This window comes from Macaca fascicularis, chromosome 20, assembly GCF_037993035.2.
Source record: "Macaca fascicularis isolate 582-1 chromosome 20, T2T-MFA8v1.1".
Lineage (NCBI taxonomy): Eukaryota > Metazoa > Chordata > Mammalia > Primates > Cercopithecidae > Macaca > Macaca fascicularis.
In genome coordinates, this window is record NC_088394.1 from 42,419,015 (window position 1) to 42,433,166 (window position 14,152).

General features: G+C 36.3%; 1 protein-coding gene across 18 annotated transcripts in view; it reads right to left on the reverse strand.

Moving 5' to 3' along the window:
• Nucleotides 1–14,152, reverse strand: part of LOC123570511 (coiled-coil domain-containing protein 144A-like) — a 72,712-nt gene that overhangs the window by 41,856 nt on the left and 16,704 nt on the right. For 9 of the 18 annotated variants that reach the window (XM_074026703.1, XM_065537569.2, XM_074026705.1 and 6 more), the window contains exons 2-4: nt 8,506–8,545; nt 8,058–8,119; nt 4,921–5,014 (exon numbers count right to left, since the gene is read on the reverse strand). In XM_074026703.1, coding sequence (XP_073882804.1) covers nt 4,921–5,014; nt 8,058–8,119; nt 8,506–8,545 — 196 coding nt within the window. Of the gene's footprint in view, nt 1–3,891; nt 4,015–4,920; nt 5,015–8,057; nt 8,428–8,505; nt 8,546–14,152 lie in introns of those variants that run through there. The other 9 variants (XM_074026708.1, XM_074026707.1, XM_074026706.1 and 6 more) reach the window with 3 other exon arrangements.

The window sequence follows — 14,152 nt, forward strand, 5'->3', positions numbered from 1 at the left end:
TTGACCGAGCAATTCCATTACTGGGTATATACTCAAAGGAATATAAATCATTCTTTTATAAAGATACATGCACATGTATATTCACTGCAGCATTACTCACAATAGCAAAGACATGAAACCTACCCAAATGCCTGTCAATGATAGACTGGATAAAGAAAATGTGGTATATATATATGCCATGAAATATCATGCAGCTAGAAAAAGGAATGAGATTCTGTCCTTTGCAGGGACATGGATGAAGCTGGAAGCCATTATCCTCAGCAAACTAACACAGACACAGAAAACCAAATATCACATGTTCTCACTCATAAGTGGGAGTTAAACAATGAGAACACATGGACACAGGGAGTAGAATAACACACACCAGGGCAACTCGGTGGGAGGATGGGAGGGAGCGCATCAGGACAAATGGCTAATACATGCAGGGCTTAATACCTAGGTGACAGCTTGATAGGTGCAGCAAAACACCGTGACACACATTTACCTATGTAACAAACCTGCACATTCTCCACATGTATCCCAGAACTTCAGTATAATTTTTTTAAAAAAAGGAAAAGCAGTCATTACAATTGATTCTGCAGAAATTCAAAGATCATTAGAGGCTACTGTGAAAAACTATATGCCAAAAAATTGGAAAACCTATAATAAATGAATAAATCCTTAGACACACATGACCCACCGAGATTGAACCACGAAGAAATCCAAAACCTGAACAGACTAAGAACAAGTAATGAGATTGAAGCCAGCAAAGTTTAGGGGACCTAGCGAAGTCTCCCAGCAAAGCCTAGGACCTGATGGCTTCACTGCTTAATTTTACTAAACATTTAAAGAATAAGTAGTACTAATGCTACTCAAACTATTCTGAAAGACAGAAGAGAATGGAATAATTCCAAACTCATTATACAATGCCAGTATTACCCTGATACCAAAATGAGACAAAGACACATCAAAAAAAGAAAACTACACTGTTTATCTCTCTGATAAACATTGATGCAAAAAATCTTCAACCAATACTAGCAAAACAAATTCAGCAACACATTTCAAAAATTACACTTCATAACCATGTAAAGTGTATCTCAGGAATGAAAAGATGATTCAATATATGCAAATCAATCAAAAAAGAATTGAATATATATATATAATTGAATATATACATGCAAATCAATCAATGTGATATAGCATATCAATAGAATGAAGAATAACAATCATATGATCATTTCAACTGATACAAAAAAAAAGCATCTGGTAAAAATTCAATGTCCCCTTATAATAAAAACCCTCAAAAAACTGGGTATAGAAAGAACATACCTCAACACAACAAAAGTCATACACAACAGGCCCATAGCTAGTATCATAATGGGGAAATCCTGAAAGTCTTTCATCTAAGATCTGGAACATCACAAGAATGTCCACTGTCACCAATGTTATTCAACATAGTACTGAAAGTTCTAGCTATAGCAACTAGATAAGAGATAGAAATGAAGAACATCTAAATAGGAAAGGAAGAAGTAAAATGATATAATGATATAATCTTATATTTGGAAAACCTAAACACCTCATTAAAAAACTATTAGAACTGATAAATTCAATAAAGTTGTAGGATGCAAAGTCAACATACAAAAATCAGTAGCATTTTAGATGCCAAAAGTGAACAATCTGAAATCAAAATCAAGGAAGTCATCTATCTCATTTATAAGAGCTATAAATAAAATGAAATACCTAAAAATTAACATAATCAAAGAAGTACAAGATCTCTACAATGAAAACTGTAAGTCTTCAGTGAAAGAAATTGAACAGGACACCAAATAATGAAAAGATATTTCATTTTCATAAACTGGAAGAACCAGTAATTTTTTTTTTTTTTTTTTTTTTTTTTTTTTTTGAGAAGGAGTCTCGCTCTGTCGCCCAGGCTGGAGTGCAGTGGCCGGATCTCAGCTCACTGCAAGCTCCACCTCCCAAGTTTAGGCCATTCTCCTGCCTCAGCCTCCCAAGTAGCTGGGACTACAGGCGCCCGCCACCTCGCCTAGCTAGTTTTTTGTATTTTTTAGTAGAGACGGGGTTTCACCGTGTTCGCCAGGATGGTCTCGATCTCCTGACCTCGTGATCTGCCCATCTCAGCCTCCCGATTACAGGCTTGAGATTACAGGCTTGAGCCACCACGCCCGGCTAGAACCAGTGCTGGGATTACAGGCTTGAGCCACCGCACCGGGGCAGAACCAGTATTTTTTAAACGTTCATACTACCCAAAGTAATCTACAGATTCAATGCAATCCCTATCAAAATACCAATGACATTCCTCATAGCAATAGGAAAAAACTGTCCTAAAATGTATATGGAACCACAAAAGACCCAGGATTGCCAAAGCTATCTAGAGCAAAAAGAAAGAAACTGGAGGAATCACATTACCTGACTCCAAATTATACTGCAGAGCTATAGTAACTAAAACAGTATGGCACTGGCATAAAAACAGACATACAGACCAACACAACAGAATAGAGAAGCCAGAAACAAATCCACATACCTACAGTGAAATCATGTTTGACTTCACACACTGGGGAAGAAGAACATATACACTAGAGAAAAAGACAGTCTCTTCAATAAATGGTGCTGGGAAAACTGGATATCTATATGCAGAAGAATGAAACTAGACTCCTATCCCTCACCACATACAAAAAGCAAATCAAAATGGATTAAAGACTTAAAACTAAGACCTCAAGCTATAAAACTGCTAGAAGAAAACACTGGGGAAACTCTCCAGGACATCACTGTGGGCAATCATTTTTTGAGTAATATCCTACAAGCACAGGCAACAAAAGCAAAAATAGACAAATGGGGTCACATCAAGTTAAAATGCTTCTGTACAGCAAAAGATACAGTCAACAAAGGGAACAGACAACCCACAGAATGGGAGAAAATATTTGCAAACTACCCATCTGACAAGGGATTAATAACCAGAATACACAAAGAGCTCAAATAACTGTATGGGAAAAAAACTAATAATTCAATTTAAAAATGGGCAAAAGATCTGAATAGACATTTCTCAAAAGAAGACATACAAATGGCAAACATGCATATGAAAAGGTTCTCAACATCAATGATCATCAGAGAGATGCAAATCAAAACTATAATGAGATGTCACCTTGCCCCAGTTAATATGGCTTATAGACAAAAGGCAGTAACAAATGCTGATGAGGATGTGAAGAAAAGGGAAACCTTGTATGCTGTTGGTGGGAATGTAAATTAGTACAATGACTATGAGCAATAGTTTGGAGGTTCCTCAGAATACTAAAAATAGAGCTACCATATGATCCAGCCATCTCACTGCTGGATATATACCCAAAAGAAAGGAAATTAGTACATCAAGGAGATGTCTGCACTCCCATGTTTATTGCAGCATCATTCACAATAGCCAAGATTTGGAAGCAACCTACACCTTTCACAACAGACAAATGGATGAAGAAATTGTGGTACATATACACAATAGAGTACTAATCAGCCATGAAAAACAATTACATCCTGTCATTTGCAACAGCATGGATGGAACTGGTGGTCATTATGCTGACTGAAATAAGCAAGGCACAGAAGAACCAACTTTGCATATTCTCATTTATTTTTTAAAACTAAAAATTAGAACAATTGAACTAATGGAGATAAAGTATAATAATGATTACCACAGGCTGGGAAGAGTGGCGGGGCAGTATTGAGGGAGGACGAGAGGTTGGTTAATGGGTGCCAAAAAATAGAATGAATAAGATCTAGTATTTGACAGCTCAACAGTGTGGCTAAAGTCAATAATAACTTAATTGTACATTTAAAAATAACTAAAACAGTATAATTGGATTGTTTTTAACACAAAGGATAAATCCGTGAAGTGATAGATATCTTATTTACCATGATGTGATTATGATATATTGTAAGCCTGTATCCAAATATCTCACGTAGTCCATATATCCACCTACCTTGTACACAAAAAATTAAAAATTAGAAATATACTTTAAAATTTAGTAGAAACATCCCTACATAGTAATGAGGTATACTATTCTCTATTTCTTGGTAGTACCTGATTGATGATTTCCAAAACAACTGTTTACACTTTTATCGATGTGCACCCTGTTCCTAATACCTGAAATGCTTTCCTCTACTATTCTGACAAATTTATTTTCTTCTTTTAAAATAGGTGGCTATGTGAAGTCTTCGTTGATTCTGGTGATTTTTTTAACTAGTATCTTTATTCCCCAGATAAACAGGTGTCTCCTTTCTTGGGGCTGCCTTAGTATTTTATTGATTTTTCTACTGCATCTTTACCACCTTAACTGTATATTATTGCTTCACATGACTGTCTCCTTTGCTTCTACACAATAGGGGACAACTTGCAAATCATCTTTCTATAAACAGCCTTTATGTATTTTACTCAGCAATTATTTATGGAGTCCTGCTATGTGTCAGGCACCAGAGCTTAAAGAATGAAAATGAAGCATATAGAAAAAATACAAAAACTTAGCCAGGCATGGTGGTATATGCCTGTAATTCCGACTACTCAGGAGGCTGAGGCAGGATAATCGCTTGAACCTGGGAGGTGGAGGTGGTGGTGAGCCGAGATCGCAACATTGCACTCCAGCCTGGGCAACAAGAGTGAAATTCCATCTCAAAAAATTTTTTTAAAAAAAGAAGTCATTTTAAGAAGTTTTATCTGGCTATTAGAATATACTAGTGCTCATGTTTTTAAAGAGACATACTGTCATTCAACTTAGTTTATGTCTAAATATAAGTAAGCAAAAGAGACATACTGTCATTCAACTTTAGTTTATGTCTACATATAAGTAAGCAAATATTAAATATAGTAAGCAGCACTCTCCCAATAAAAAAGTAACTTCAACAAAGTATATTGAGCCTTAGTATGATATGATATACAGTTTTTACCTTCTTCTTGCCCATTTATTACATATTTTGTCTTACAGTCTGTAGCCCCAGATACATGAGTGCCACCGTTCTCTGTGTGATTCTTGGAGATCTTCTGTAAAAATTAATAACAACAATGAGTTTCAAGAAGATGAAAAAGAAGTAGTAGTTACATAAAGATTTCTCAAACACTTTCTTTTAAAGAAGGTGTTTTTCATTCAGATAACTTCAAAATAAGAACATGTGTTGGGAACCTAAATTATTCAATAAAGAAGCTTACATAGATAGGCTCTCTAAATCAAACTTATCTTTTATCTTCACAGGGCTACTGACTTTGCACACCCAGACTAAAAGGCTACAAGAAATATATTCACAGACCAAATAATAACTTATGTGCATATTGCAGCAAGAGACTAACTTCAAAATACCTAACTCTACCCTACATTCCCAACCAAATGTAAGAGACCATTTAAAATACTACACAATACACTTGGTAATACACTTAAAACATTAAATATTTAAAAGATTTCTAGTTACAGAAAATGTAAATGTTAAGACAGCACAATAAGAAACTGTGGTGTGTGTCATGTTGCGTTTAAACAGAACATGGTAGAAGCTCCTTCATTTAGGTAAACAAGGGCTTGGAGAAATCTACACAGTCTTTCATATCATTTTTACTGATAGAAAAAATGGTTGAATACAACTACAAACCAATGAGAAAACCTTTAGTTTATGTCTATATATAAACAAATATATATTATGTCTATATATACTTATATATAAGTAAGCAAATATTAGATATAGTAAGCAATGCTCTCCCAATAAAAAGGTAACTTCAACAAAGTATATTGAGTCTTAGTATAAAAAGCAGAACAAGGCTGGGTGCAGGCAGTGGTTCACGCCTGTAATCTCAGCACTTTGGGAGGCTGAGGCAGGTGGATCACCTGCGGTCAGGAGTTCGAGACCTGCCAGGCCAACATGGCAAAACCCCACCTCTACTAAAAATATAAAAATTAGCTGGATGTGGTGGCATGCTCCTGTAATCCCAGCTACTGTGGAGGCTGAGGTAGGAGAATCCCCTGAACCTGGGAGGTGGAGGTTGTAGTAAGCCAAGATCGCGCCATTGTACACCAGCCTGGGCGATAAGAGTGAAACTCCATCTCAAAAAAAAAAAAAAAAAAGCAGAACAAGAACATTCAGAACATTCATTTGTGAAGCATTTAAAATGTGCCAGGCAAGGTAATTTCACCTTTTCTTTTCTACACATTATAGTAGTAAAAATAATGATGATGATGAAGTTGATGATGGTAACCCCACTTTCTGGTGATTCCAGGATGTTAACAAGAAAATGATGAACAGATGAGATCCATTGTTTCCTCTCTGTCCAGAATGTCCTCCTCCTAGACTTTCCCATGGCTGGCTCCTTTCATCCTTTAGTTGACAGTTTCAATGTCACATGCAGAAACATCTCCTCTGACTACAGAACTTTACTGCCACTCCCATCCCCACGCTAACTACAAACTTCTCCAATAATCTCTGTCTTCTCTGTTTTCTTTATAGGAAGCACATTCAACTTACAATGCTGGGTTATTTACTTGTTTTTCTCTTCTTGCTGCTGTAACCTAAGCCCCCCATCATCTATATTCAGTCTCTAGTTGCCTAGCAGAGTTGGTGCTCAACAGTAGAAATTCACTCAAGGTCAAAACACTTAAATTTCCATGGGAATGTCTTAAGCACCAAACCACTAGATTCCTAGAAGAGTTCTCTAGTAATAGTCTGCTGAAACTCATGTTCCCCAAACTAGAAATCCACATGCCCACTCTGACTTTCCCAAACTTTTCTTGATGCTATTGTCATTGTATTGTCCTCAGGGTTTACGTGAAGCATCCTCAATACTTATTGAGCCACCGAATACCCCTGTGGATCACTTTATTATACATTAGTGGTCACACTCTCAGGTTTACAAAATGCTTTCCAATTTTTCAGCGCATTTGTTCATTACACATGCCTAGTAGTACATACTAGTACCCTTTTTATGAGGGGCATCACTCCACATTCAAATAGGTTAAATAATTTTTACCAGAAATTCATAGCTAGTAAGTAAAAGCACCAGGATAACAACATGTCTTTTGACCAACTTGGTGCTGGTATCACAATACAGCAACTGCTTCTAAGAAGCCAGGCCCCTTCATCTCTTTCTACTGTTGTCACCTTAGAATAGTCATCATTTACCATAAAGGTACTAATGTTTTCTTTTTTTGAATATGATTTCTACTTAATAAAACACCACTAAACCAAACTACTGTGTTTATAGCTTCACTTATTTACAACTCCCCATGCTTTTGCTTCTTCTGAAATTTTTTTGCACACCTATACTAGTCAATGCAAATACAGTAGTATTTTAAATCCCAGGCATTGTCTTTTCGGGTTTCAAGTTGTACAAAACTCCAGTCCAAACTCTTTCTCTCTGAATCTCATTAGCACTTTTACACATCCAGGTAGAACACAGAATCATACATTTGGCTATATATTGACATGGAACAATTTTTTAGTTTCTAGATAAACTTAACTTTAGATTAAGTTTGATTCCTTGTGACTTCTAACCCTTATAAATTTTGTACTATGTGACACCGGCTTTTTACACGAATCCTCCAAATTAACAGAATTGTACTATGCAGCAGTGATATACTGTGTACATAATTACTGTACTAATTATGGGCTGATAATGTAAGAAAATAAATTTTTTGAGATGGAGTCTTGCTTTGTTGACCAGGCTGGAGTGCAATGGTGCAATCTCGACTCACTGCAACCTCCATCTCCTGGGTTCAAGTGATCCTTCTGCCTCAGCCTCCCGAGTAGCTGGGATTACAGGTGTGCACCACAACATCTGGCTAATTTTTGGGTTTTTTTAGTAGAGACTGGATTTTGCCATGTTGACCAGGCTGGTCTCAAACTCTTGACCTCTGGTGATCCACCTGCCTCGGCCTCCCAAAGTGCTGGGATTACAGGCGTGAACCACTGTGCCTGGCCAGAAAATAATTATTTATGGGCATATGCAGAGGCACAAAAGTGAAGTGAAAGCATTCTCTTTTATGTTGTAACATCACTGAATGCTTATTTTCTAAAATAATAACCGCAGCAATAACAATAGATAATACCTTGCTGTCCAAATGTGATTGGATATCTTCCTTTTGTCCTGATTTTACTGCGAATGGCACATCTATAAAATGTTATACACAGATACACTCATGAGAAAATTTATCACTATGAATTTTATATACCTATACAAGTTTGTCTTCACCCATAAATATTTCAGTGAAACAAAAGTAATAGCAAAAAGAAAAAGAAAAAAGTTTCAGGGAATTGAGGAATTGAAGTAGTTTCAGGAAAAAGTTGGTAGTATAAAGAAAGACAGAAAAATACTGTGGGAAAGAAATGAATATTATGTTTGGATCTACATAGGTTGGTGGTTTTTCTATTGAAAATACTTAGTATACGCTGTTTTTCAGATATATTCACTAACTTACCACCTCGAACATTTTTGAATCAAAATTAAATTTTCATTATTTGTGTGCTCTTGTGGAGCACTCTCAATAATACCCATACCATTTTGTCTTTTTCCATTTGCTGGCTCTGTTGCTTCCTCCTATTAAAAAGAAAAGAACAGCAACTTCAGAAAACATTGTATGTACTCACCATTCTGTCAGTAAGACAACAAAAATGTACTGTATTTATCAAATCATAAGCAATATTTGGGGAGAAGCTAAAAATATAAGTAAAAGTCAGGTCCTGCCTTATATTTCAGCAAAGTTAGAGATACATAAAAGGTAATAAAAACAGAAAAGTGTAGTCCATGAGTTCTACAACTAAAGTGAAAAAAGTAAGTACAGGAACAAGGAAAAGAACAATCAGTTCTACTTGGGGAGCTCAGGAAATGCTACAAAGATAGAGCCATATTTTGAAACATAGACCAAGAAAAGAACAGTGAGGGCAGGAAGGGTTTCTAGACAGAGACGCATGCTCAAAAGGATGAGGCATGAAATGATAGGGCAAATGAAGGGTACCAAAATAATGCTGTAAGAGTGGAACATAGTGAGAGGGAATGGAATGGAGAGAGAAAATGGGAGAATCAGGCCAAACCACAAAAGATATGGGCCACACTAGAGTGTGAACTCTCCCCATCATGTAATGGGGAACCATTCAAAAGCAGATGAGTTATATATCATTGTAAATATATTTTATAAAAGTCACCTTGGCAGCAACAAAAAGATAGATATGAACATGGCATGGGGGAAATTAAACAAGAGTATTTCAAAATTATGAGTCAGAGAGTGAATTATGATAATGAGATATAAAAAATGCTAAGCAGTAGAAAATATAGAATTTGCAAGTGACTGAACTGATGATTTGAGAAAGTGCTGAAATGTAGAAATTGTCCTGCTTCAATGTTTCAGTGCTACTAACTAGGTGTTATTTCCTAGGATGATGAAACCAGATGACAGAGTAGATTACAAAACATCAGGAAAGGGTCAAGGACAATGTCTTCAGTGTGTGACATAACAAATTTGAGGCACCCAGAAAGCAAGAGTGGATGACCTTACTCAGGAAAAGCATATAATGTGAAGAGGAGGAATATTTTTAAATTATACTAAACTCACAGAATTAAATCATGCAACACTATACCCTTCTCTGAAGTTTTGAAAATGAAAACAAGAGGAGAAAAAAATCTTGAGATTCAAAATTTCGATTATATATTTCAACATTTGTTTCAAGGATATAAAATATACTTTTACTAATGTAAACAAACATTTATTTCTGAAATATTATGGTAATATGCATTTTTAATTGAATGAAAAATGTAATTCTAAAACATCAACTCAAGATGCTGCTCAAGCAGGACCCCATATTCACATGAGGAGAGAAAACGGGGACTGAAAAATCACATCAGGCCAGGCATAGTGGCTCACACCTGTAATCCCAACACTTACGGAGGCAGAGGCAAAAGGATAGCTTGAGTCACACCTGTAATCCCAACACTTACGGAGGCAGAGGCAAAAGGATAGCTTGAGTCCAGGTGTTTGAGACCTCCCTGGGCAATATAGAAAGACCCCATTCTCCACACACAAAAATCAAGTCAGCAGAATTCCTGAGTTTTAGAGATGCAAAACTTTATGTATAAGGTTTAACAACTATGAATACTGAAGTTAATAAAGCTTCCTGACAATAACATAAAATGTCTTTATTGCCAGAGATATTTTTAAAATTAGAAAATTATCTTCTGGAGATAATTGTTCATACTTTCTTAGAAATCTTAACTTTCTTATAATCTTATGATAACAGGTAGTTTATTTTTTAAAATCATAAATTTTCATTACATTTTGATGTGTGCATGTCTATTTTATACCAATATTATTAGAAATCAGAATATCTCCAGAAATAATTTCTGAATTTATTTACTTTAATATTTTATTTATTTTTGTGGGTACATTATGCACGTATTAATACACATTTATAAGGTACATGAGGCATTTTGATACAGGCAGGCAATGTGAAATAAACACAGCATGGAAAATGGAGTAACCGTCCTCTCAAGCATTTATCTTGTGAGTTATAGGCAATCCAATTACATTCTTTATTTTAAAATATGCAATTATTATTGACTATGCTCACCTTATTGTGCTAACAATAGTAACTCATATTCATCCTTTCTATTTTTTGTACCCATTAACCATCCCCAACTCCTGCCAAACTCTTATTACCCTTCCCAGCCTCTGGTAACCATCCTTCTACTCTATGCCCACAAGTTGAATTGCTTTTTTAGAACCCAGAAACAAGCAAAAACATGCAATGTTTGTCTTTCTGTGTCGGGCTTATTTCACTTAACAATTTCCACTTCCATCCACAATGTTGCAAATGATTGGATCTCATTCTTTTTATGGCTAAATAGTACTCCATTGTATATCTGTACCATATTTTCTTTATCCATTCATCTGTTGATGGAATCTTAGATTGCTTCCAAATCTTAGCTGTTGTAAATAGTGCTGCAAACAAACATAGGAGTGCAGTTATTTCTTTGATATACTGATTCCCTTTCTTTTGGATATATACACAGCAGTGGGATTGCTGGATCATATTGTAGCTCAATTTTTAGTTTTTTTGAGACATATCTGAACTCTTCTCCATAGTGGTTGTACTCATTTACATTCCCATCTATAGTGTACAAGGGTTCCCTTCTCTTCACGTCCTCACCAGCAATTGTCGTTGCCTATCTTTAGGATATAAGCCATTTAAACTGAGGCGAGATAATATCTCATTGTGTTTTGATCTGCATTTCTCTGATGATCAGCGAAGTTGAGTACCTTTTAATATGCCTGTTTTCCATTTGTATGTCTTCTTTTGAGAAATGTCTGTTCAAATCTTTTCCCCATTTTTTGATTGGATTATTAGATTTTTTTTTCTATAGAGTTGTTTGAGCTTCTTACATATTCTGCTTATTAATCCCTTGTCAGATGGGTAGCTTGCAAACATTTTCTCCCATTCTGTGGATTGTCTTTTCATTTTGTTGACTGTATCCTTTGCTGTGCAGAAGTTGTTTAACTTGATGTGGTCACATTTGTCAATTTTTGCTTTTGTTGCCTGTGTTTGTACAGTATTACTCAAGAAATTTTTACTTAAGACTATTGTCCTAGAGATTTCCCCCAATGTTTTCTTGTACCAGTTTCATAGTTTGAGGTCTTAGATTTAAGTCTTTAATCCATTTTTATTTGGCTTTTGTATATGGTGAGAGATAGGGGTCTAGGCAAGGTGTGGTGGCTCACGCCTGTAATCACAGCATTTTGGGAGGCTGAAGCAGGCGGATTACCTGAGGTCAGGAGTTTGAGACCAGCCTAGCCAACATGGTGAAACCCCTTCTCTACTAAAAATAGAAAAATTAGCCAGGCATAGTGGTGGGTGCCTGTAATCCCAGCTACTTGGGAGGCTGAGGCAAGAGAATCACTTGAACCCAGGAGGCAGAGGTTGCAGTGAGCCAAGATTGTGCCACTGCACTCCAGCCTGGGTGACAGATCCAGACTCCATCTCAAAAACAAACAAAACAAAACAAAACAAACAAACAAACAAAAAATAGCATAGTGGTCTAGTTTCATTCTTCTGCATATAGATACCCAGTTTTCCCAGCACCATATATTGAAGAGACTGTCTTTTCCCCCAGTGTATGTTCCTGGTGCCTTTTTCAAATGTATGTTCACTGTAGGTATGTGGCTTTGTTTCTGGTTTCTCTATTCTGTTGCATTCGTCTGCTTTTATGACAATACCATGTGTCTGCTTTTATGATAGTACCATGATGTTTTGATTACTATAACTCAGTAGTATAATTTAAAGTCAGGTAATGTGATTTCTCCACATTTCTTTTATTTGTTGTTTTGTTTTTGTTTTTGTTTTCTTTGTTCTCATCTGCATATTCTTTTTTTATTATACTTCAATTTCTAGGGTACATGTGCACAATGTGCAGGTTTATTACATATGTATACATGTGCCATGTTGGTGTGCTGCACCCATTAACTCATCATTTACATTAAGTATATCTCTTAATGCTATCACTCCCTCCTCCCCCCACCCCATGACAGGCCACAGTGTGTGATGTTCCCCTTCCTGTGTCCAAGTGTTCTCATTGTTCAGTTCCCACCTATGAGTGAGAACATGTGGTGTTTGCTTTTCTGTTCTTGTGATAGTTTGCTGAGAATGATGGTTTCCAGCTGCATCCATGTCCCTACAAAGGACATGAACTCATCCTTTTTTATGACTGCATAGTATTCCATGGTGTATATGTGCCACATTTTCTTAATCCAGTCTATGATTGATGGACATTTGGGTTGGTTCCAGGTCTTTGCTATTGTGAATAGTGCCACAATAAACATAAGTGTGCATGTGTTTTTATAGCAGCATGATTTATAATCCTTTAGGTATATAGCTATAAATGGGATGGCTGGGTCAAATGGTATTTCTAGTTCTAGATCCTTGAGGAATCCCCACACTGTCTTCCACAATGGTTGAACTAGTTTACAGTCCCACCAACAGTGTAAAAGTGTTCCTATTTCTCCACATCCTCTCCAGCACCCGTTGTTTCCTGACTTTTTAATGATCACCATTCTAACTGGTGTGAGATGGTATCTCATTGTGGTTTTGATTTGCATTTCTCTGATGGCCAGTGATGATGAGCATTTTTTCACGTGTCTGTTGGCTGCATCAGTGTCTTCTTTTGAGAACTATCTGTTCATATCCTTCACCCACTTTTTGATGGGGTTGTTTGTTTTTTTCTTGTAAATTTAAGTTCTTTGTAGGTTCTGGACATTAGCCCTTTGTCAGATGAGTAGATTGCAAAAATTTTCTCCCATTCTGTAGGTTGCCTGTTCACTCTGATGGTAGTTTCTTTTGCTGTGCAGAAGCTCTTTGGTTTAACTAGATCCCATTTGTCAATTTTGGCTTTTGTTGCCATTGCTTTTGGTGTTTTAGACATGAAGTCCTTGCCCATGCCTATGTCCTGAATGGTATTGCCTAGGTTTTCTTCTAGGGTTTTTATGGTTTTAGGTCTAACATTTAAGTCTCTAATCCATCTTGAATTAATTTTTGAATGAGGTATAAGGAAGGGATCCAGTTTCAGCTTTCTACATATGCCTAGCCAGTTTTCCCAGCACCATTTATTAAATAGGGAATCTTTTCCCCATTTCTTGTTTTTGTCAGGTTTGTCAAAGATTAGATGGTTGTAGATGTGTGGTATTATTTCTGAGGACTCTGTTATGTCCATTGGTCTATATCTCTGTTTTGGTACCAGTACCATGCTGTTTTGGTTACTGTAGGCTTGTAGTATAGTTTGAAGTCAGGTAGCGTGATGCCTCCAGCTTTGTTCTTTTGGCTTAGGATTGTCTTGGCAATGCGGGCTCTTTTTTGGTTCCATATGAACTTTAAAGAAGTTTTTTCCAATTCTGTGAAGAAAGTCATTGGTAGCTTAATGGGGATAGCATTGAATCTATAGATTACCTTGGGCAGTATAGCCATTTTCATGATATTGATTCTTCTTATCCATGAGCATGGAATGTTATTCCATTTGTTTGTGTTCTCTTTTATTTCATTGAGCAGTGGTTTGTTGTTCTCCTTGAGGAGGTCCTTCACAAGGGTGTAAGTTGGATTCCTAGGTATTTTATTCTCTTTGAAGCAATTGTGAATGGGAGTTCACTCATGGTTTGGCTCTGTTTGT